General features: G+C 37.2%; 2 protein-coding genes and 2 pseudogenes across 8 annotated transcripts in view; 2 read left to right on the top strand and 2 right to left on the bottom strand.

Moving 5' to 3' along the window:
- NCOA3 (nuclear receptor coactivator 3) overlaps nt 1-21973 on the top strand; it is a 95135-nt gene that overhangs the window by 56476 nt on the left and 16686 nt on the right. For all 5 annotated transcript variants that reach the window (XM_081033547.1, XM_081033549.1, XM_081033548.1 and 2 more), the window contains 6 exons: nt 14577-14681; nt 15550-15722; nt 16193-16293; nt 17567-17741; nt 19262-19450; nt 19614-19715. In XM_081033547.1, the coding sequence (XP_080889673.1) occupies nt 14596-14681; nt 15550-15722; nt 16193-16293; nt 17567-17741; nt 19262-19450; nt 19614-19715 (826 nt within the window). In that variant the 5' untranslated portion in view covers nt 14577-14595. The remainder of the gene's footprint in view (nt 1-14576; nt 14682-15549; nt 15723-16192; nt 16294-17566; nt 17742-19261; nt 19451-19613; nt 19716-21973) is intronic.
- On the top strand, nt 3228-3745 carry LOC308490744 (large ribosomal subunit protein uL11-like; annotated as a pseudogene). The gene has a single exon. The product of its transcript is annotated as a large ribosomal subunit protein uL11-like (transcript).
- LOC308490945 (large ribosomal subunit protein uL23) lies at nt 10356-13944 on the bottom strand. Its single transcript, XM_081033745.1, has one exon. The coding sequence runs from the start codon at nt 10870-10872 to the stop codon at nt 10402-10404; it is 471 nt and encodes a 156-aa protein (XP_080889871.1). The 5' UTR covers nt 10873-13944; the 3' UTR covers nt 10356-10401.
- LOC308490915 (small ribosomal subunit protein eS25-like) lies at nt 18621-18989 on the bottom strand (annotated as a pseudogene). Its single transcript has one exon. The product of its transcript is annotated as a small ribosomal subunit protein eS25-like (transcript).

Genomic DNA, 21973 nt, shown 5'->3' with positions numbered 1-21973 from the left:
CCAAACTTTTAGAGTAATTACTTTCTTATGATTCTGTCTTTGTTTCCAACAACTGTTTTAATAAGAATATGTTTTTGAATCTGTGTAATATTTAACATATAATTGAAGTTGATATTGAAAACCTCTAAACTTCTGACCTTGAATAGAATTTGCCATGTATAACCATTACATGAATTCAAAATTGCCTTTTCTAGGACTCTGCTTTGTGAAAAATAGTACGTATTGGGCATGAGTGCATGACAGCTGACATTTATCAAGAATAACAGGAGCCTTACTCATTTTCACATTTTAAAGTAACTTTGAAAGCTTTGCATGTGCACACGTGGTCAACATATGTTTCTAAGATCTAAATATATTTTCCATCATGTATCAATGAAACTATCAATCTTTAATGAGCTTCATATATTAACCTCATACTGTGTGAGGACACAAGCATACTACGTGACTATACTTTGTGAGTACACAAAGATCAACAGTTTAGGATATTTAATTCACTTCTGTAGAATTTTTTCTTTTACAGTTTTTAAATTATTACAAGTAAAAATGTACCTGAATTATTACAACTAAAAATTATTACAAAAAAGGCATGTATTCCAGGTAGCATTCTTATTACACAGTGTGTGATTTAGCATTTCTTTTATTGCCCTGTTATATAAAAATTGGCCCTAATGTAGAAAACTGAGTTATAGAAATTATTTTTCCTGAATCAACTACTAGTATATTGCTTTTCTTTTTTTTTTTTTTTTTTTTAGTATATTGCTTTTCTGTTGGAAAAGATTTTTATAGAGCTATTTTACTGGAGAGTGACATAAAGAGAATGGGAATTGCGTGATTTTTAGTCTTTGTTCTTAGCCTTTTAAAATTTTCTTAAAAATTAGATTGTGATAATTTAAAAGAATTCTGGAATAAAACTGCAAAGTACATAATGTGTTGGCAAACTTGTTAATTAAAATAACACCTTTTTATGGTTGGTGTGGGTTTCAGATACTGCAACCCTTTGATATATTGATATGCACGTCACACTGACTTGCTGCGAGGTAACAGGAGACATGCTTTGACTTCAGAAGATAAACTGGCCATGCACAGCTGTAATCCTACTATCTTTCCATTTTTAGGCGCAATTCAGTCGTATAAGGCTCTGGGAAGTAAGTTAATTTTGTGTGTGTATGAGTTTTCACTTGAGCTTTAGATAAAGCCTGTTTTGTGGTGTGAAGGTACCATATACATCGTGGCTGTCTCATTAAATACCTCTCTCCTAATTTCATTCGAAATATATAAGAAGCCTGAGTTCCATTTCTTTCCATTTTCCTTTTGACAGTTGAAAAGGAAGCCATTTTATTAAGAATGATGAATAGTAAAAGGAATTTTAAATTTAGGCTGGTTAAATTGCAGATGTCTTTATTATCTTAAAAAATTGTGGAGCAATTAATTATGAATTTTAACATGAATTTCCAAAGAAGAAATCGTCCATAGTCAGTTGTGACCCATACCATTTCTAATAAAAGGTACTGTTTCTATAAATTCTTTTGACAGAGAAATATACAGTATCAGAGAGGTTTAAAGAAAATATTGGAAGTGTTTACATAAGAACAGTGTAAGACCACTACCAAAACTTTATTTGTAGACCATAGCATTTTTGAGAATTTAGTATTTCCCAAAAGACATCTTTACTCTCCTCCTAGGTTTAGGCAATTTGCTTAAGTTATTCAGGTAATATAGGAGTTAGAAAACACACAAATACTACATTGTTTTCTGAATTTATCTGTATGGCAGATGTAGTTACTTTGTAATTACAGAGGCAGATTTCATTTTTTTGATATACCGTGTTTCCCCGAAAATAAGACCTAGTCAGACAATCAGCTCTAATGTGTCTTTTGGAGCAAAAATTAATGTAAGACCCGGTCTTATTTTACTATAATAAATATAATAATATAATAAATATAATAAATATAATCAATATAATAATATAATATAATATATAGTTAATATAATACAACTAATATATATAATTTTTGCTCCAAAAGATGCATTAGAGCTGATTGTCTGGCTAGGTCTTATATTCGGGGAAACAGGGTAGCTCAGTTTTCAGATACACTTGGGAATTTTAGTTTATGATTTGCATCTTGAGTGGGAAATTTATTTTTCCTTTCTTTTGGCGCCTTCTATATATCCCCTTTCCTTGCTCCTGGCACCCCTAGCTCTGTTTTTGTTGACTTCACCCATTTGTACCATACCTTCAGTCTAGGTTCAAGATTCTATTCTGAAGTATTAATCACGGTATCAGAGATGTGCATGACCCAGGTTTTATATGTGTTACCCTTTCTTCAATTGCATGTGACAGTTTGATATAATCACTAACTAGCTATTAATAATAGCTTTTTACCACCTTCCTTTCAGGAATTTTTTGTTCGTTTTCTACACGTGAGCCTGGGTGCTGTTATCTTGTGCATGATTTGATTTCCTGCCTTTGCTAGTTTCTGGTCCTACAACTGAGTGGGTTCGTGGAGTCATGACTTAATTGCTGTATGTTTGCTCTATGTTTTGGACCAAAGACTTTGTTATGTTTGAGCATGTCTGTGTCTTTATAGATTAATGCAAAATATATTTTCTTATTACTGTATTTGGAATAAGGGGGGGAGAGTATGTTGGGTTGAAAGCAATAAACCGCTACGTCATTCTTTCAGGAAGTCCTCTGTTCTTTTGATCTCACAACATGGTTTATTTATACAGATGGTCCCCAACTTTACTGTGGTTCAACTTAAGATTTTTCGACTTTAGAATGTTGCAAAAGCGATGTGTACTTGGTAGAAATGTACTTTGAATTTTGATCTTTTCTGGGGCCAGTGATATATGGTACTCATGATGCTGAGCTATAACTCCCCATCAGCGCCTCAATCTCAAGGGTAAAGTACCGATACTCCACAGTGGAATCATTTTGTTAGGTGATTGTGCCCAACTCTAGGCTAGTTAATGTGTTTTGAGCATTAAATTAGGCGAGGCTGAGCTGTGATGTTTGGCAGGTGAGGTATATTAAATGCATTTTTGACTAAAGATATTTTCAACTAATGAAGGGATTATTGGGATGTAGCCCCATGGTACTTGAGCATCTGTATAGGCCTGTGAATAGTGGACACTAAAATGTTTATGAAATGAATGTAGAGGAGGCCAAAGTTCTCCTTCCTTCAGTCGTCCCGGATCGGGTTCATCCCACAGCAGGCGCCTCCACCATGTCGTGGAAGTTCAACCCCAGAGAGATCAAAGTCGTATACCTGAGGTGCACTGGTGGGGACGTCGCTGCCACGTCTGCCTGACCCCCAAGATCAGCCTGCTGGGTCTGTCTCCAAAATAGTTTGGTGATGACATTGCCAAAGCAACTGGTGATCAGAAGGATCTGAGGATGACAGTGAAACTAACCATTCAGAACAGGCAGGCCCGGACTGAGGTGGTACCGTCTGCCTCTGTCCGGATCCTCAGAGCCCTCAACCGCCAAGGGACAAGAAAAAGCAAAAAACCGGTAAGCACAGTGGAAATAATCATTTTGATGAGATTGTCAGCTGCCGCACCGATCTTTTACCTGGAGAACTCTCTGGAACTACTGGCGAGATGTTGGGGTCCGCACAGTGTGGGCTGCAGTGTTGATGGCTGCCACCCTTATGATATCATAGACCCCATCAGCAGTGGTGCCATGGGATGCCTGGCTAATGAAGAACTACAAACGAAAATATTGCAATTAAAGATCATTTGACAACCAAAAAAAAAAGGAATGTAGAGGATCTTGGAGAAGTCATACCAGTTTCAAACCCTCAATCCCAACCTGAGTCTAGTCTAGTGGTTCTCAAAGTGAGATTCAGGGACCCTTGGGATTCCCTGAGAACCTTTTATGGGGTCCACATAGTTAAAACTGTTTTTATAGTAATGTGTTACTTGCCATTTTCATCTGTGGAGGTTTGCACTGATGGTGTAAAAGCCAGTGGTCCATGAAACTGCTGGCATCTTAATGTGAATTAAGGCAGGGGCCCCACCAGACTGTACCAGTCGTCATTATGTTCTTCACTGCTATACAGTCAAAGAAGAAAAACCCACCCACTTCCCCCTTGGGATTGTCCTTGATAAAGCAGCAAAATTTGCTTATTTCATTAAATCTTGCCTTTTGAATACTGTGTTTTTAATATTCCGTCTAGTGAGAATGGAAAACATGCAGAAAGCATTTCTGCCTATCAAATAACGATGACTGTCTTGGGGTAAAGCACCTGTGCAATTATTTGGCTTGTGTACTGGACTGGCCACTTTTTTCATGGAATACCATTTTTACTTGAAAGAATGACTCAAAAAGTATCATTATTGAAACTTGAATTTTGGCTGACAGTTCCTTAAAAGTGAGCAAGGTGAACCTATCACTTCAAGGAAAACTTACGATGGTATTTGTTGACAGTGATAAAATTTGAGTTTTCAAGTGAAAATTATGACCTTGGTAAATTTGAATCTTCCATCACTAGTGTGACAGCTTCTCTGTACTCAAAAGACTTTTTGGATGAGATGGATGGTGATATTAATGTGGAGTTTCTGGTAGTGTATAATGAAATGTATCAGTATTTGAAAATCTGCTTCATCAGTGAGCCAGTGTTATCCAGATGACAGTGTTGGATGTTACAGAACCATGCCTGGGTAAGAGATTTGTTCAGAGTGCAAGGCGGGTCAGTATATTTCAGCGTAACAGCATGAAAGTTCATTGATATGGTTTCAGAGTTGACTTTGCAACTAACCTTTAAGAAAGTACCACTTGTCGAGTTTTAGCATAACATCAAGGAAAATTATCTATAATTATTTGTAAAAGGCTATTGAAATAGTCCTTCCTTTTACAAGTACATGTCTCCTCGAGGCTGGATTTTTTTTCATATGTTTTAACCAAAATAATGTATTCCAACAGATTCATTGGAGAAATAGATAAGAGAATCCAGCTGTCTATTAAGTCAGACATAGGGCTTATAAATATGTAAAACAATGACACCTCTCTCAATGAATTGTTTTGTTTTAGAAAAATTATTTTTCATAAGATTATTTATGTTAGCACATAATGGGCTTATTACAAAATGAAGTACTATTTTAATATTTCTAAATTTTCATTTATAATATGGTAAATATTGATAGATACAACCCAAATAGCAAAAGATTTTTGGGGTTTCTAATTTTTTGAGAGGTAAAGGAATCCTGATGTCAAAAAGGTTGAGCAGCACTGAACTGGTGAATTTGGTTGAAAGCCTAGTACTAGCTGTTTGACTTAAACCTTCCTCCTTGCTGTATGTATTTGTTGCCCTGTGGCACATCCATTTCCTGCTACAGCTGTCTCTGTTCAGTCCTGCTTAAACAAGAAGGGGGCCTGAGCTAACCAGAAAATTTGGCCAAATTTCAAGGACTTGCAGTTGTCCTTAATCTGGATCTCTCTCTTAGTAGTAAGAATCAAATTGCAGAAAGTCAGGATTTGGAGCAATTGTATAACATTGTGTACTATGTCTGGTTCTCAGTTGTTCCTGCTTTTGAATTACAGATCAAAAATGAATTTTCAGTGGAGACCTTTTATAGCACAAAATATGTTTTGTGATTCTATATTTACGAGTTTATTGATCCTGACACTGGGTCATCAGCCCTTTGAAGGCAAAAAACCTTGTCTATTTTCATCACCAGTTCATCCCAAGCACGTGGCATAGGAAATTCGATCTTCTTTGTCTATGTGGATAACTCAGTATGTTGAAGAGGGATCACTCTTCAAAAAACCTTTTCCCCCAGTTTTATTGAGAAATAATTGACGTGGATCACTGTATAAGTTTAAGGCATACAGCATTATGGTGTGATTTACATATATTGTGAAATGATTTTCACAGTAGGTTTAGTTAACATCCATCATATCACATAGATACTATAAAAAGACAAAAAAATTTCTCCTTGTGATGAGAACTCTTAGAATTTACTCTCTTACCAACTTTCCTATTTCTCATACAGCATTGTTAACTGTAGTCATGTTGTACATTACATTCCTAGTAATGAGTGACCACTCTTAAGACACTTGCTGAAGTCAGTTTTGGTTTTAACCAGTTTACTTGTATGAATGATTTTACAAGAGTTCATAATTAAATTTTTGCCTCCGATAGTCTCTAGCAATAATGCGTGGCCCCTCAGTTTCATTTCCTAGGCACGCACAGGCAGGTTTTACGAAGTTCAGAAGGAAGCTCTTTAAACTCATGAATCATGAAACTGACCTTTAACGGCAACAGAAAAACCAAGCTGTGCTGTATTTTAAATTATTTGAATGATGCTTTTTTTTGTCCTATTCTTCAGTGTTTTTTTTATTTTTCATTCTTGCTTGTTAAAAATTTCTCCCCTGCAACAGTCATGATCTAGAGGCACAGATTTTTAGCTCTACATAGTGTAGTAGCTGTAATTTTGAAGGGGAATAGGCAGTTGAGGTTATGGTTCAATTGTTAATTGTTCAATTGTTAATACTTTTTAACATTTCTACCAGCGCTACCCCGCCCTTTAACAGGTAAATGACATTAAGAGTGCTTTCTTATTTTCTTTTTGGACTTTGATACACACGTGTATCTTCTCATTCATTATATATTGTCGTTCTGAAATTGATAATGACTTTTGGGGATTTATTTGAAAAGAGAAATTCTGTTACCAGACATGTAACTTCTAGGGATATGGAACATGATTTTTAAAAAAAGAGATTCTTTTGAATTTAAAGTTATGTAGGCTGAGTAGTATTACAATTTCTGAAGAGGAACAAGCTGTGAAGTCAGAAAAAGAAAGGAAAAAAAGAAAAACCAACACAGTGGAAACAGCAAGGACTGAGCCATAGACCAACCTGCAGTAAATATGATGACCCACTCAGGAAGTCTTATGAGTCACACTTGCCATGTCGGGTTGCGAGAGTTAGGGACCATCTGCTCCAACCTAGCTAAGACGTGTTTTCCCTTTGATATACCTGACTCTTTCTCTTCCATCCTCACTACCTTTCCTTTGAAAAATTAATTCAAAGTGCTTTATCAGCTTACATTTCCACATTGTTAATTTTTGTAATGTTCCCATCACAAGTAAACCCACTGTAGTTTCTTTAGGTTTTTGATATTGGTGGACAGGGCTGATGGCGGTACTGTCGGGGAAAGTGCCTTGTTACTTTGTTTTTCACTCTGCAAACACTGGCGCTGAAGCTATCTGTTTTGCAGTTGACTCCCAGTTCTCATTCCCTGTAGCATCTCATTGCTTGCTTAGTGCCACTTCCTAGAACAGCTCTCCTGCTCTCTGTCACTTGGTTACCAGGTGGCTACTGTTGTCGCTTTGAAGTTTTAACATTTCTTCTAATATCTTTCTCCTCTGAGGCAGATAGAAAGAATGGATTAGGAGAAAATGGGGTACATGTTGTGACCATCTCTCCTTTACATCTTTATTGCTTATTAATTATATTTATATCAGATTTTATTTCTGCGCTCCACATTACCCCCCAACCTGAACTCCCCACTGCTTATCTTTTTTTTTTTCCAAAGATTTTATTGGGGAGGCGAAACAGGACTTTATTGGGGAACAGTGTGTACTTCCAGGACTTTTTTTCCAAGTCAAGTTGTCCTGTCACTCTTAGTTGTGGAGGGCGCAGCTCAGCTCCAGGTCCAGTTGCCGTTGTTAGTTGCAGGGGGCGCTGCCCACTATCCCCTGTGGGAGTAGAACCGGCAACCTTGTGGTTGAAAGGACGGGCTACGACCAACTGAGCCACTGGGCCAGTCCCCCCACTGCTTATCTTAACCTAGTGCTTTACTTACCTCAAGGGAGCTAAAAACTTTGTTTTTCTTTTTTCCCCTCTCACTGTTGATTGTATTTTCATTATGTGCCAAGGGTCAACCTTAGGTATAAACAGTACTTTTGATGAAGAGATATTTATATCTAACAAAGAAAAATTAAACCACAAATTTAGAAGTAAAAAGAAATCATAAAGAACCAGCATTGTGTGCTTTTTACCTAGTACTGTTGAAGATGCTTGGATGTCCTCTTCAAAATCTAAAAGGTGCCCACTTATTTTTTAATTATACTTGTTTAGCTTAACACAGATATCAGTGACAATAGTACAATAGTTTTATTCTGTTTTCATGGCATTATGTTAACTCCTAGCTGCAACTCACCACATTATTTCAGTAGGAAATTGTTTTGAATTCTAGTCAGCTAACTGTAAGTCGAGGTTAGCCTGAATAGTTCTGCCTAATTTGTCTGAATCTTTTTAATTTGTTGCCATATGGGTTATTTGTAGCAATTTGTTTTTCAAATGAGAGCAAATTTAGTGTTGCTCAGCATACATCTTTGTTTTTGGTATTGTGTACCTTGGAGGGATCGCCATTATTTCCTATGCCAGTTGCTTGCTTTGAATTGCTTTTCATCCTCACAATAAACATGAATATGCGAGGTGTGATTATACCCAGTTTTTACAGGTGATAAGCTTTTTACAGGTGACAAGAGGCTTACCTTTTACTGAAATGAGATTCAGTTCAGCCCTCAAGTTTGATTCCAACGAATCCCCATTATCTTTTCATTGTATCATAGTAAACCAGCGGAAGGATTCACACACTTGAGTTTTATTTTAAAAGGCGCCTTGCAGTCACTATATTTTTTGGAATGGAAATACCCAAGTGAAGATTACATCTCAGAAAGAAGCAGAAATGTTCTACAAAGTACTTTGGTCCCTGTCCACCCCCATGAAGCTTCTCTAATTTTAGGAAGATTGTTGAATTGATCAGAAGTACATACAGCTTAATGGGATGAGAAGGAGAAAGAATTGGAGTTAGAAAAAGGAATAAGGGAGAATGGTGGTAGTAGTGAAAAAGAAAGACAAGAATTTGTAGTAAAATAGTCTTATACAAGTTTGTATAATAGTTTAAAGCTTACATGTAGAAAATGGAGACAGAAAAGTGAACAAGAGTAGAGTATTGTTGTAAAATGTTGTAATAAAGTATGAAAACTGATGAGGATAAAGAAGGGAAGAATTTTTCTAATTGGAAGAGTTGGGAATGGTTTTACCAGAGGTGACAGTTGAGCTTGATCTTAAAGGATGAGTCAGGAGTATTCTAGATAGAAGAGGGATGAAGAGGAAATTTAAAATTAATGACTTAAGGTTAAAAACAAAATAAATATTTCAGTGATCATCCTTTGTCAGAATCTCTTAGCATAGGTCATTTGGGGGGCTGCTTATGGTGGTGGTGGTTGAGGAAGAAGTATGACAGGTATTATGTTGTGTAGAATGAAGCCGAAATCAGGTTTATGAAGCTCCAGTTTAGGTCTGTTCTTATGTATGACATAGATTCATTGTATTATTAACTTGTAGGAGGCAGTGTAATCTTTAAAACAACTAAAGACTTACCTGGCCAGTTAGTATGCTGTCAGGAGAGGATAATATGGTTTAGATGGAATTGGCTTGCTGAACTTCCTCTGCACAGCATATATTTGTGAACTTCACCTCTGTTCTTACGTAGAGGTTGAGAAGTCTCTTGGCAACAAGCTTCCAGTTGCAGCCAACACCTGCCGTAGCTAATTGGTATGCCCAGTTCTGGTACCAGAGCCTCTGGGGAGTTTGTGTTTGAGTTCAACTTCATCAGGTTTAAACTGGAGTGTAAATGTGAAGGGCTTTTGGGGTCATACTGTTGATTGAGAATGAAAAGCCAGACATACGAAGGAAGAAGAGAGAAATGAAACCTTGTAGATAAATGGGTTGTTAATTTACATTAGGATGCTTTTCATCTCAGCTTACATATTAAAAATAGAATGTTTTACTTTGTTGCTCTCTGGTAGCCCCTTTCCAAATTTGTGGCATTATAAACTAAAGAGAGAGGAAAATAATAACCAAGACTTGAGATTATACCATTTCCTGAGAAAAATCTGCACCAAGGTAGTTTATTGTAGGCGACATTTATACACTTTTTCTCTTTTTTAACAAAACCCTATAGGCTGGTAGGTTTCCTATCAGATGTGTTCTCAGGACACTTTGTTACAGTACATTCATTTTAACACTTACCAAGTTATGCTATTATAATTGTTTATATGTTTTCCTTTTCTGCTAGCCTGAGAGTTCTAGCAGTGTGTGGTGTCATTCATCTCTACTTCCTCTACCTAAAATAGTTCTGGGCATGCAAATGTGTGAGCTGAAAGGGAATTAAATTGACATATGGATTGCATTAGGTGGTTTGTACTGTATCCTACTAAACGTAACAGGTAATCAACAACAAAAACAGAAGGATATTGCCAGTTAGTTTTTATTTGAAACTGTGTTCCCCTCTTTTGCTTCCCCCAGTCTCTTTTCTTTTTTTTTTTTTTTTTTTTTTTACAGTGAAAAACGTTTGTATTTAGAATTAGCCAGCTGGACTCAGTTTAGATGATCCCAATTTTGTTGGCAACATCCAAAGCATCGTAGTCAGGAGCCAGCCGAACATATGCCTTCTTCTCTCCATCAGGCCTGATCAGGGTGTTGACCTTGGCCACGTCAATGTCATAGAGCTTCTTCACAGCCTGTTTGATCTGGTGCTTGTTGGCCTTGACATCCACAATGAACACAAGTGTATTGTTGTCTTCTATCTTCTTCATGGCCGACTCGGTAGTTAGGGGGAATTTGATGATAGCATAGTGGTCAAGCTTGTTTCTCCTGGGAGCGCTCTTCCGGGGGTATTTAGGCTGCCTCCGGAGCCGCAGTGTCTTGGGCCTTCGGAAGGTGGGTGACGTCCGGATCTTCTTTTTTTTGTGGCTGTGGACGCCTTTTAGGACGGCTTTCTTTGCCTTCAAAGCCTTCGCTTTGGCTTCGGCTTTGGGAGGGGCAGGGGCTTCCTTCTTCGCTTTCGGCGCCATCTTCGTGAAAAGGCCCCAGTCTCTTTTCAGCTCTTCTTTTTACCAGGGCTGAACTGAAACATAAAGGTAGAAGATATTCTCTGGAAGAGTCGTTTGGTTGATGAGGAAGCTTTCATAGCGGTTCCTTGTTTATGGACTTGTTTCTTCTTTTGCCCCTAAAAATACGCAGGTTACATATATATTTCGTTCAGTTCTTCCCTCCATGGTTCTGGATCTCTCGGAGCTGCACAATCGATTGAAATAAAACCTTTGTTATTTTAGAAAATATGATCGTGTAGGATTAAGCCTTCAGACTAATAGTGGTGACTATATACGAAAGTGTCTTGAGTAAGAGTGTCAGTTGGAAGTTTTGGGTAGTTCTTTGTATGAATGTCTCATGATTTTTTTTCCCAAGAGCATTTTTTCTTCTAATTGACTTGAGCAGTCTCTGAAGGTTCTAGTGCTTCAAGCAGTTTTCAGTAAATCAATTCAAATCCACAGTTGTTTATAAATTTTCCTTAAGTTACTCTGATTCTCAGGAAACACCCAGAAACAACCCCCTATTTAGCATATTAATTATACCTGTATATGTTGGGCAAACAAGCTTGACAGATAAACTAAATTACTGGTGGGATAGTCAAAGAGTTCTTGGCCCCAGCGTTTAATCTTACAAAACCCAAGAATAAAAATACTTGACAACACTGTTTTAGGGTATATGGTTTGTGCTTTTCTCATCTCAAGCTGTGTTTTTTTTTTTTTTTCTGTGTGAGCCACTGACTGTTCATCTCAAGTGGAAATAAGGGTCATGTTTAATATTAGACCACTTCAGAGGGCAGTTTATCTGGTGACTTGTAATGATTAGTTTTTAGGGGCTTGAGAGCACTGGCAGCATTTAGTACCTGTTAAACTTGAGCAACCCCTTCCCCCGTCCCTAATCCTGAGCGCCCCTAATCCTGAGCGCCCCTACCCCTGGGTGTAACAGTTTCTCAGTGTTCTCATGGAAGAGCTGAGAGATTTTTCTGGTTAACTTGTTGGAGATGGGGTGATTCATCAGTATAAATTGTTATTTTTTTGGAGTGTGTGTGTAGGGGGATAAAATACCCCAGGAACATTTGATACATTTTTGTTGTTGTTGGTTATAAAGTTTGAAAACATTTTAGTTCCAGCTCTGCCATCTAGTATCTCTATGTGATCTAGTAGAAAGTTATACAGCTATTTCCTTACCTCCAGAATGGGAATAATAATACATACCTTGGAGAGTTGCTGTAAAATATTGCATACGATATGCACTATGCCCAGCACTGTACTGCCCCAAAAGTTATCCCCTTCTCTCTCCCTTACTAATTTAGGAAAAGTGAAATATTTTAATTGGTCTCTATGCCAATTAAGATTTACTGGGTAGCCTGTCTCCCCATTTTGTCATGGCCCGTGCCTTGACTTAGGCCCCCACCAAATAACTTCTTGCTCACCTAGTGACACGAGCATTGTTGATTGATATCTCTTCCTTTTGGACAGGGAGTAAGTACTTCCTGTATCCTTGTGCATCTGGCCGGTTTGTTGTGCACAATCAAGGTTTCACCCTCCTGTCTTAACTGCAGATGACCCAAAGGAAAGCTAGTCAGTGCTGCTAAGCCACACATGACATGCTCGTGCCCTTGGAGCTGGCAAGTGTAATTCTTTGCTGCTTTTGAGCTTGGATTCAAGTTAGGAATGTTCGTTTTCTAGCATTTTGTTGTATTCTGTTTGTCTAAGCTTAAACATGTATCATAGCTTGATTGTGATGTATGGAGAGGCGTATAGTTTTCACAGGAGAAATTCTGTTCAGTTGCTGTAAGATTCTTGCTCATTTTAAATCTGGTTTATCATGGATCTACTTCTTACATTAGATTTTTGATAGCATTGGAAGTAATTCAGAATTGCTACTAGTCTGTATTTGAAGTAATTTGTATTTGAATATTCTGTATTTGAAATAGACTCTGTTGCTTAACTGTATGGTTGACCCTCCGTATCCATGGGTTTTGCATCCAACAGTATTTTCTCTCCGTGGTGGGGTGTCCATGGCAGACAGATGGTAGGCATTGTTCTGTGCTGTTTTATGTAAGGGACTTGAGCCTCCATGGATTTGGGTGTCTGACGGGGGTCCTGGAACCAGCCCCATGTGGATACTGAGGGACAACCGGAAGCTTAAAGTATACATCGTCTTATTAATATATTTAAGTAGTATAGCATAGAATTCTTCAGTAGAAACATTTTAGACAAGGAGGATAATTGTAAAAATGGCTCAAGGGTCTACACAATTGAGTTTATATTGAAAGATTGAATATATTTTGGGGCTTTGTCTTCTGATTTCATAAAAAGTCCATTTTAGTCCTTTTCTGTACTGTGGTATTGGGCTTGAAAAGGCTTCTGTTGTGGTTGGATTATATTCTGAGTATGCTTTAAAATCATAACATTGAGCCATTGTTAATCAAAGTTATTTTAAGTTCTTTTCTCTCCTTTATTTTAACTTATACTGTGAGAAAATAACCCCCCACCAAGTCTTCAAAACAGCTCAGCTTTTTGGTCTTTATTTTACTACCAAAATTACAGGTAGAATGAATTTTGTTGGTGTTTATTTCATACCTGGAGCATCTGTAAAGACTGTTTTATAATGTAGAACTGATTAATGATCATGTGATTTTGATTTTTTTTTTAGAGCTACATATTTTTTGATTAGCATCTTGTATGAAATTGTGCATTTTTATTTAATGTCCCTACCTGGTAGCATTGTGCCACCTAGTGGAATTTTTGTCATTTAATATATATTTTATATAAAATAGATAGGGAATGCAAGATACATTTTAACATGTTAAGAAAAAATAGTTTGGAATGTTTGAACTTCTTGGTTGACTTGGAATTCCTTAGAACAATGATTGCCTTCCTAAGCAAGAGTTGAGGGTAAACAAAATTCTTAGTAAGTTGAAGGCTTAGTAGATGTCGTAAGATTATGAGCTACTGAGTGTTAAAATCTGCTTTTTTTTTCAGCAAGAAGTACCCTACATTAATTTTCTTTATCAATGAAACTTTAACCAAAGCATATTGTTTCCATCAGTTAATATTAAAATAATTGTTGCTTTGTGGATCTTGTCAAAATCCCCCCTTCCCTCTGGAATTTTATTGTTGTACATTTATTTTCTAAGCAGAATGTAGTGGAGTTCACATGTTATTTACACAGTCTAGGTTTATTTTGAAGTAACAGAAGAAAAAACATACTGGATGATAAATATTAATGAAATGATCTAATGGAAAAAATGTACTACCTTGAAAATGGCCTGAAGTAATTTAGACTTTTATCGTTTGAACACTTCTTACCAAATGATAAGCTCTTGTGCTTACTTGAGTATAAATAAAATTTAACATTTTATCAGTGGAAGAGTTGGCAGTCTCTTTTTTTTGTTAAATGTGAAGACGATGCCTAATTCTTTGTGAGATATTAATGTACACATTTTTCGTAGGACTTGAGAAACACTTCTTCCTTGGGGTTGGATATCCTGCATATTTAAACTGGAATATGGACTTTGAAGTTGTCTTAAGAATACTCGTGTATGATACAGAATACTGAGAATTAGCTAACCATTTAGGGAAAGTAGTTCTGAATTACAAGATTCAGTCATTCAGGCATATAGCACCTTTATAGAGTCACAGATATTTTATAATGTTTTTATCTGATTGTTATTCCTTCTTAGTTGCTGATGTATATTCACGATGAGCGGATTAGGAGAAAACTCCTTGGATCCACTGCTCCCAGATTCACGAAAACGCAAATTGCCGTGTGATACCCCCGGACAAGGGTAGGCAGTTTATTTCCTGATGCTTCATCAAGATCTCCTTCCTGTGCCTGTAGTTTTTGGTTTAAAGAAAACATTTCAACTTTCTGTTATTTACATTCTCTGGTTAGATTTTTTGGGTTTTACCTTTGCTTAAATACTATTATTTTGCTTTATAGTAAATAGAGTGGTACAGCGATGAGATGGACATCCTTGTGATGTAGTAGAAGCTTTATCGTGGATTCAGATAGAAGCGAGAATATTATACTAACAGTCTGTGGTAAGAAGCATTTCAACAGAAGAGGGAGGAATTAGGAATAGAGAACCAAAGTTGTTATAAATAAGAATCTTTAAGATCCTTTAAGAACATGTTATTAGTTGATTTCTGGCATTTGTGAAGTTTCATCATTCTTTTCCTGACTGAAGTTAGACGTTCAAAAAATAGAAATAAAATACTGCATTTTATGCAGTAATATTCTGTACAGCCTTTTTAGTATTTTCCAAGGTCAGTATCATTTGAATTTTAATGTGATGGTTGCAGAATAAAAACAATTTGTAAAACCTCGTCCTTAATAACTATAATAACTACCACTGTTTTTTATTATTTGTTGTTTTACTGTCCATATGAGGTAAAGACTGTATTTATCCCCAATTTCCAGAGGATGAAACTGAGACTAACTGCCCACTAACAAAAAGGTGGACTTGAGTTTAGGTTTGCATGAATTTCTGCTGTATTCTACTACTTTTCTAAAACAAAGTTCTGATAGTTTCTATTGGCTGAATTTAGTTTGTTTACATATGGACATAATGATGTTGTGAAGGGACTGATTCTGCTCACGGCTCTTTCCTGATAGGTTTATTCATGGCTTTTTCTCCCCCCTCCTCTTCTTAGTCTTACCTGCAGTGGTGAAAAGTGGAGACGGGAGCAGGAGAGTAAATATATTGAAGAATTGGCTGAACTGATATCTGCTAACCTTAGTGATATTGACAATTTCAATGTCAAACCAGATAAATGTGCAATTTTAAAGGAAACAGTAAGACAGATTCGTCAAATAAAAGAGCAAGGTAATACAAAGTAAGAAAAACACTCAAATTGTTTAGAAGGAACTTGTTAACTGTTTACATTTGCCGTTTTGTTACCTTGTTGCTTAGGTGGGGACTGCTACTAACTGTGGTTACCTCTGGGAATGGACCAATAAGTGACCAACTTTGCAATTTCGGAGATCGTTAACAGAGATTTGGAGAAAAGCCAGTGTTACCCTGTCACGTGTTAGTTCCCTTCCAGGAAGCCCTGGGATAGTAGTACATTTAGTAGTGAAAGAAAGTTAAGGGTACCTTCTGCCCTCCTGGGTAACTGAAATTTCATTTTAACATCTAAAAAGTGTAGCCTCATTTTCTTACTAGGAAATGTGTACGTGCATATGCACACGTGTGTGCATGTGTGTCTCTGTGTCTGTTCTGGGGACTCTCTGAAGGTGGATTTAATCAATTACTCATATGTGTGCTATCTGTAGTACTGCTTTCTGTCTTTTTAGGAAAAACTATTTCCAGTGATGATGATGTTCAGAAAGCTGATGTGTCTTCTACAGGACAGGGCGTTATTGATAAAGACTCCTTAGGACCACTTTTACTTCAGGCAAGTACATGGTTTTAGCTATCCAGTAAGCTGTGTTGATTCTTAAAAATTGTTATTTTGGATAGGTAATGAGAGCACGAGCCATGTTTCTTTTTATGAGACAGAACTCAGTATTCTGAATATGATAGTAAATGTTCTTATATTTACAATGTATGTAACTCAGGTACTGTGTACAGGAAGTGGGGGTGCTCCGCAAAATGTAGTTGCAAACTGAGAAAGCAAAAATATATAAAGAAGCAAGAGAGGAAAGGTAACCCATACTTTCACAGAGGTAATATTTGGGCATATTTTAGCTCAGACTTTTTTGTGCATTTTTGTTTGATCGATCCTATGGCATACTATAGTTTTTTATTCTTGAGGAATTTTTAAGACTTAAAAATGTGCATTATTTTGTAAGTAGTTGTCTTAAGTAGATATGATTAACCTATATCCCTTACAGAATGTTTCTCTTACTTGAAGTCAGGGTCTGAGCCTTTTATAAAGTTTACTTGTCAACTTTTTTAGTTTCAGCTAGTTTGCTCCAGCTCCTTTTTTCAGTTGGTCATTTCAGCTCCTCTTTGTAAATTCTCACTGAAGAGAAGTGTACTTCCTGTAGTTTGACTCGGAAAAATGGGAAGTGCTAAGGATTATTTTCTTATTTTTAAAAGCTTTGAAGATGTAACTCTTCAAAAATTAGATTAGACATTCATTCAGATTTTATGTTAACTGTGTTTGTCTTTTCTTCAAGTTGTCTTTATTTTTTACAAAACCCTGTAGTAATGGTGCTAATGCTAATATAAATGGTGGCTGACAGTTGTCTGCAGTGATTGCTGAATCAACAGTAGTTTTTTCAAATTTGATTAGTGCTAAGACCGGTGTCTTAATCTGCTAAGGCTACTATAAGAAACGACCACAGACTGGGTGGCTTAAATAGCAGAAATTGATTTCTTACAGTTCTGGAGGCTGGAAGTCCAAGATCAAGTTGTCGGCAGGCTTGATTTGTTCTGAGACCTCTCTCCTTGGCTTGTAGGTGGCTGCCTTTTCACTGTGTCCTCACATGGCCTTTTCCCTGTGCATGTGCTTCCCTGGGGTCTCTCTCCTCTTATAAGGACGCCAGTCATATTGAAGTCCTGGTAGAGTCCTGTCCTTGTGGCTTCATTTAACCTTAATTACCTCCTGAAAATCCTGTTTCCAAATATAGTCACACTGAGGGTTAGGGCTTCAACTTGAATTTTGGTCGGGATATAAATATAGTTCAGTCCATAATACCCAATATTAACACATCCCACTTCAGGCATTGGATGGTTTCCTGTTTGTGGTGAATCGTGATGGAAACATTGTATTTGTGTCAGAAAATGTCACACAATACCTGCAATATAAGCAAGAGGACCTGGTTAACACAAGTGTCTACAATATCTTGCATGAAGAAGACAGAAAGGATTTTCTTAAAAACTTACCAAAATCTACAGGTAGGTTTTTAATGTGTATTTTCTAAATAAGTTGAAAAAAAATGTTTTCTTGACTATTTCTTAGAAAATTGTATCTTTTAGGAACCGAGTCATTAAATTTGTGTAGAAAGGCAAGTGGCAGAATTTTCAAATGTGACCTTGGTGAATTTAGAATATGGTATACATTTCACGTGGCCAAAATATACAGTGAGAATTCTGTTTAAATTGAAAGTATTCCAATATTTTATATATAGTAGTCTCCCTTATCCACGGGGATAAGCTCCAAGCTCCACAGTGGATGCCTGCAACCGCGGATAGTACCAAGCTCTATATATACTATGTTTTTTCCTATACATGCATACACACATACGTACATACATAGCCTTTGCACTTAAAGGAAGCATTTTATAGCTTCTCCATAGCATATCCAAATTGCCAGCATCAGTACTCTTGCACTTTGGGGCTATTATTAAGTAAAATAAGGGTCACTCGAACACAAAAGCTGCAGTAGTGAGACACTCGATGTGATAACTGAAACAGGCACTAAGTGACTCACAGATGGGCAGTGTACACAGCGTGGATATGCTGGACAGAGGGATAATTCATGTCCCAGGCAGTATGGAGTGGGACGGCACACAATTTAAAACTTACGAATTGTTTATTTCTGGATCGTCCTTCCTTCCTTCCTTGCTTCCTTCTTTCCTTCCTTCCTTCCTTCCTTCCTTCCTTCCTTCCTTCCTTCCTTCCTTCCTTCCTTCCTTCCTCCCTCCCTCCCTCCCTCCCTCCCTCCCTTCCCTCCCTCCCTCCCTCCCTCCCTCCCTCCCTCCCTCCCTCCCTCCCTGCCTCCCTCCCTGTTTAATAAAGTTTTTTACAAAATGTGCAGTTGGTGGGACCTGTTCTTCATGCATCTTCACCAGCAGCTGGGGCAGTCCCACTCTTGGTGTTTCTGGTGGAGATTACTTGAGCTCGGTGCTTTGAAACTAATTTAATAAACCCTTTGCTAAGGAGCTTCTAAAGTGAGCTGGCCGAGGACCGCAGGTCTTCAGTCTCTCAGAAACAACAGCTGGGGTTATAAGCTTATAGTTGGGAACTTCCTTACACAGTTTGTCACGTCGCTTTGTCACACAAGAGTAGGTTATTGAACTTGTCCCAAACTTTGCCTTTGGACCACTTCTTTTTGGCCTGGCCTCCAGATTTGTTCACTGGGTCTTTGTCTTTCTTGGCCGACTTTCCAGCATCTTTCTTCTTCTTGTCGTCTTTGGGGGGCATGGCGAAGCTAGGATAGCAGCAGCTGCAACTGCAGCATCGCTAAGATGTCGGACAAAAAAGCCGGAATTTCCCATTTAATAGTTTCGGACCATGGTTGACCACGGGTAACTGAAACTGGACAAGGGGGAACTCGTGTTGTCACCTTGAAATGTTAGTGTAGACGTTAACTATGGAAGAACGTGTGTGAGGAGAAAATACAGCTTGAATTCTTGATGATGATCATAGACTGAATTGTCAGCTTTCCAAAACTCCTTTCAATTTGTTTTCCAAAGTTAATGGAGTTGCCTGGACAAATGAGACCCAGAGACAAAAAAGCCATACATTTAATTGCCGTATGTTGATGAAAACGCCACATGATATTCTGGAAGACATAAACACCAGTCCTGAAATGCGCCAGAGATATGAAACCATGCAGTGCTTTGCCCTGTCTCAGCCACGAGCTATGATGGAGGAAGGGGAAGGTAAGAGCAATCACATGCTTGTGATGTTCAGCAAACAGTCAAACTTGTAGTTTTTTAAATTTCCATCGTTATAATTCTTCTTACTGAATTTCATGCCCTTACTCGCCTGTTGAACATATTTAAAGATTGTATATATTTCTTACCGGTTAAATTTTTATTGTAGATTTGCAATCCTGTATGATCTGTGTGGCACGCCGCATTACTACAGGGGAAAGAGCGTTTCCATCAAACCCTGAGAGCTTTATTACTAGACATGACCTTTCAGGTAAAAACTTTGTGTGTCATGTATGTACATTTTGTTCATTTTGAAAATTTTTAGAAAAGTTAACTCTTCACAGCGTGCACTGTCATTTAAGTGCCTGCACCCACTGTAATGAATGCTTTCCTGTATTTCTTATACAACCCAAGAGAGATTTACTAAAACCCTTTGTATTTGAGTTGGGTATATTTGACGCTTAAAATCCCCCAAATAAATTTAAAAATAAATGTAGAGGTACCTGATTTTCTCTCCAAATATCATTTTGAAGGAGAGTTTAACATTTCTTTTCTCCAACTTCAAACTCGTTTTTCATAGAGATAAAGTTTTAAAGATATGGGTGATTTTAATGAGAATTATGAGTAATTCTTGACATCAACGTGAGCTTTAATCTTGGGCTGTGCTTTTGACCCTGGGAGTAAAGAATTAAAGCCAGTGTAGTTGATAAGGCACAACGATGGTATTAAATATCGGCAGTGTTACCTGTACTCACTTTCGCGTCACTATTGTGATTATCTGACCCTACCTGCTGATGCCAAGGTTTGTCACATATGCTCCATTTCAGAGATCAGGAAACAGGCCTGGTGACAGAGAGATGGTTATTTGTCCAAGATCATAGCTAATAACGAGAATTGGCAGCTGTGTCTGCCTGATGTCAGAGCCTGTACTGTTTGCTTTGTGACTACCATGTGGCTCCTCAATAAGTACTCTGATCAAATGGAGTATATTTAAATAAACACATAACATAACTATAGCTATTATATATATATATGTATGTATGCCTGTACACTCACATATGTATTATATACACACATGCATAATATTTTACTGTAAAAAATAAGCTAGTTTTGCATTTTATACCAGGCTCATACACTGGTCTGGAGGCTGCTTGAGATTAATTTTCACAGATGAAAAAGAAAAGCAGTAAATTTATTTGTATTCTGAATTGTCAATCTGTTTACACTGATGAATATTACTTTATATTGGAAAATTTTCTGTTTATTTACCTTGAAATAATCAAACTTTGTGACAAGAATTTTTATGTGTTATATTATCCTTTTACTGTGGTTTGTTTTCTGCATCTGTTATGATTTGGTGGTCTAAATTTTCTCCGTAAACAACATTATTGACATTTTGTTACTGAAAATACTAAATAAAATATCTTTACCTAAGCATTTCAGCAAGTAGAACCTTTAAAAGTTATTGCATCAATACTTTCCTTTAGTACAAAAGCAATACATATTTATTATAAAAGTTAGAAATTACCAAGCAAGAAAAGTGAAATACTTTGGTTGGATTAACACCTGAGAGCCATCTTACTTTAGGTAGAGTTGATATCTTCCAGTTGCTATCCATTCTTCATAGGAGGTTGGTTGCACTCAACACAATACTTTTTTTGACCTCTGAGGAGATTTTAATCTCCATCCCTGATGTGTTTCATTTAACAAGTTTTTTTGAGCATCTCTTTTGTGTTTGTCATGAGGCTTTCAGAGCTAAGCTCAGCGGAGGTGGTTGAGGACAGATTATTCTTGGCACATAAGTGTTTACTTTTTCTGGAATGCATTAGTCTCTTCTCCCTAGTCATTTTCTCCCATTAATAAGATTTTTATTTGTCACCATTAAAGATCTGAATTTTAAACAGGTTCTTGGACTAGTGGCTTATATCCATCAGCTTTTCCTACCCTAGTATCTTTTTAGTGTTTCCAGTACTGTCTTTCACCACGAAGCTCCATGAGTTCTCCCAATCTAGCCTTGATTTTCTCCATTTTTACTTTTCTTACAAACACATCATGGAGAGGATAAACAGATTGGCAAGCCTTTTCTATATCTTTCCCAATCTGTCTGGAATCACATTATTGACCGCTTATTTCAAGTTACTTGTCTATACCTCTCATGTCACGATTTCAGTCATCTTCTGGATTTAGCGTAACTGTTGGTGCTGAGAATAAGAGGTCGTCTGGATCTGAGTATTACATTTTTTTTTTTTTTTTAGTAAAATCTGTGCGGAACAGACAAAAACAACCATTGGTTAAGTCTTGACAAGGACATGAGCTTCAATTGTAGTCTGACATTAATTGACCTTGGAGCATAGTTTGCTCAGATGTTATGGATGTTATCACACAGTTTTTTCCCTTGACATCATCAGTAATTACTTTGAATTTTCCAAATGCAATTTCACCATTCTGCAGATCAGCAAGGCTCACTTCAGTAGCACACTCTCGAGCCATCAGAGGCAAGTTTGGTTCCTGGAGTCCTTGTGATTGGTG

This window comes from Rhinolophus hipposideros, assembly GCF_964194185.1.
Source record: "Rhinolophus hipposideros genome assembly, chromosome: 22".
NCBI classification, from domain to species: domain Eukaryota; kingdom Metazoa; phylum Chordata; class Mammalia; order Chiroptera; family Rhinolophidae; genus Rhinolophus; species Rhinolophus hipposideros.
Note: the sequence above shows the minus strand (reverse complement) of the source record. Positions and strands in the feature narration are given on the sequence as shown.

Excerpts from the sequence above, each read along its gene's own strand:
- LOC308490945 (XM_081033745.1), bottom strand. The coding sequence starts at position 10,872 with ATGGCGCCGAAAGCGAAGAAGGAAGCCCCTGCCCCTCCCAAAGCCGAA.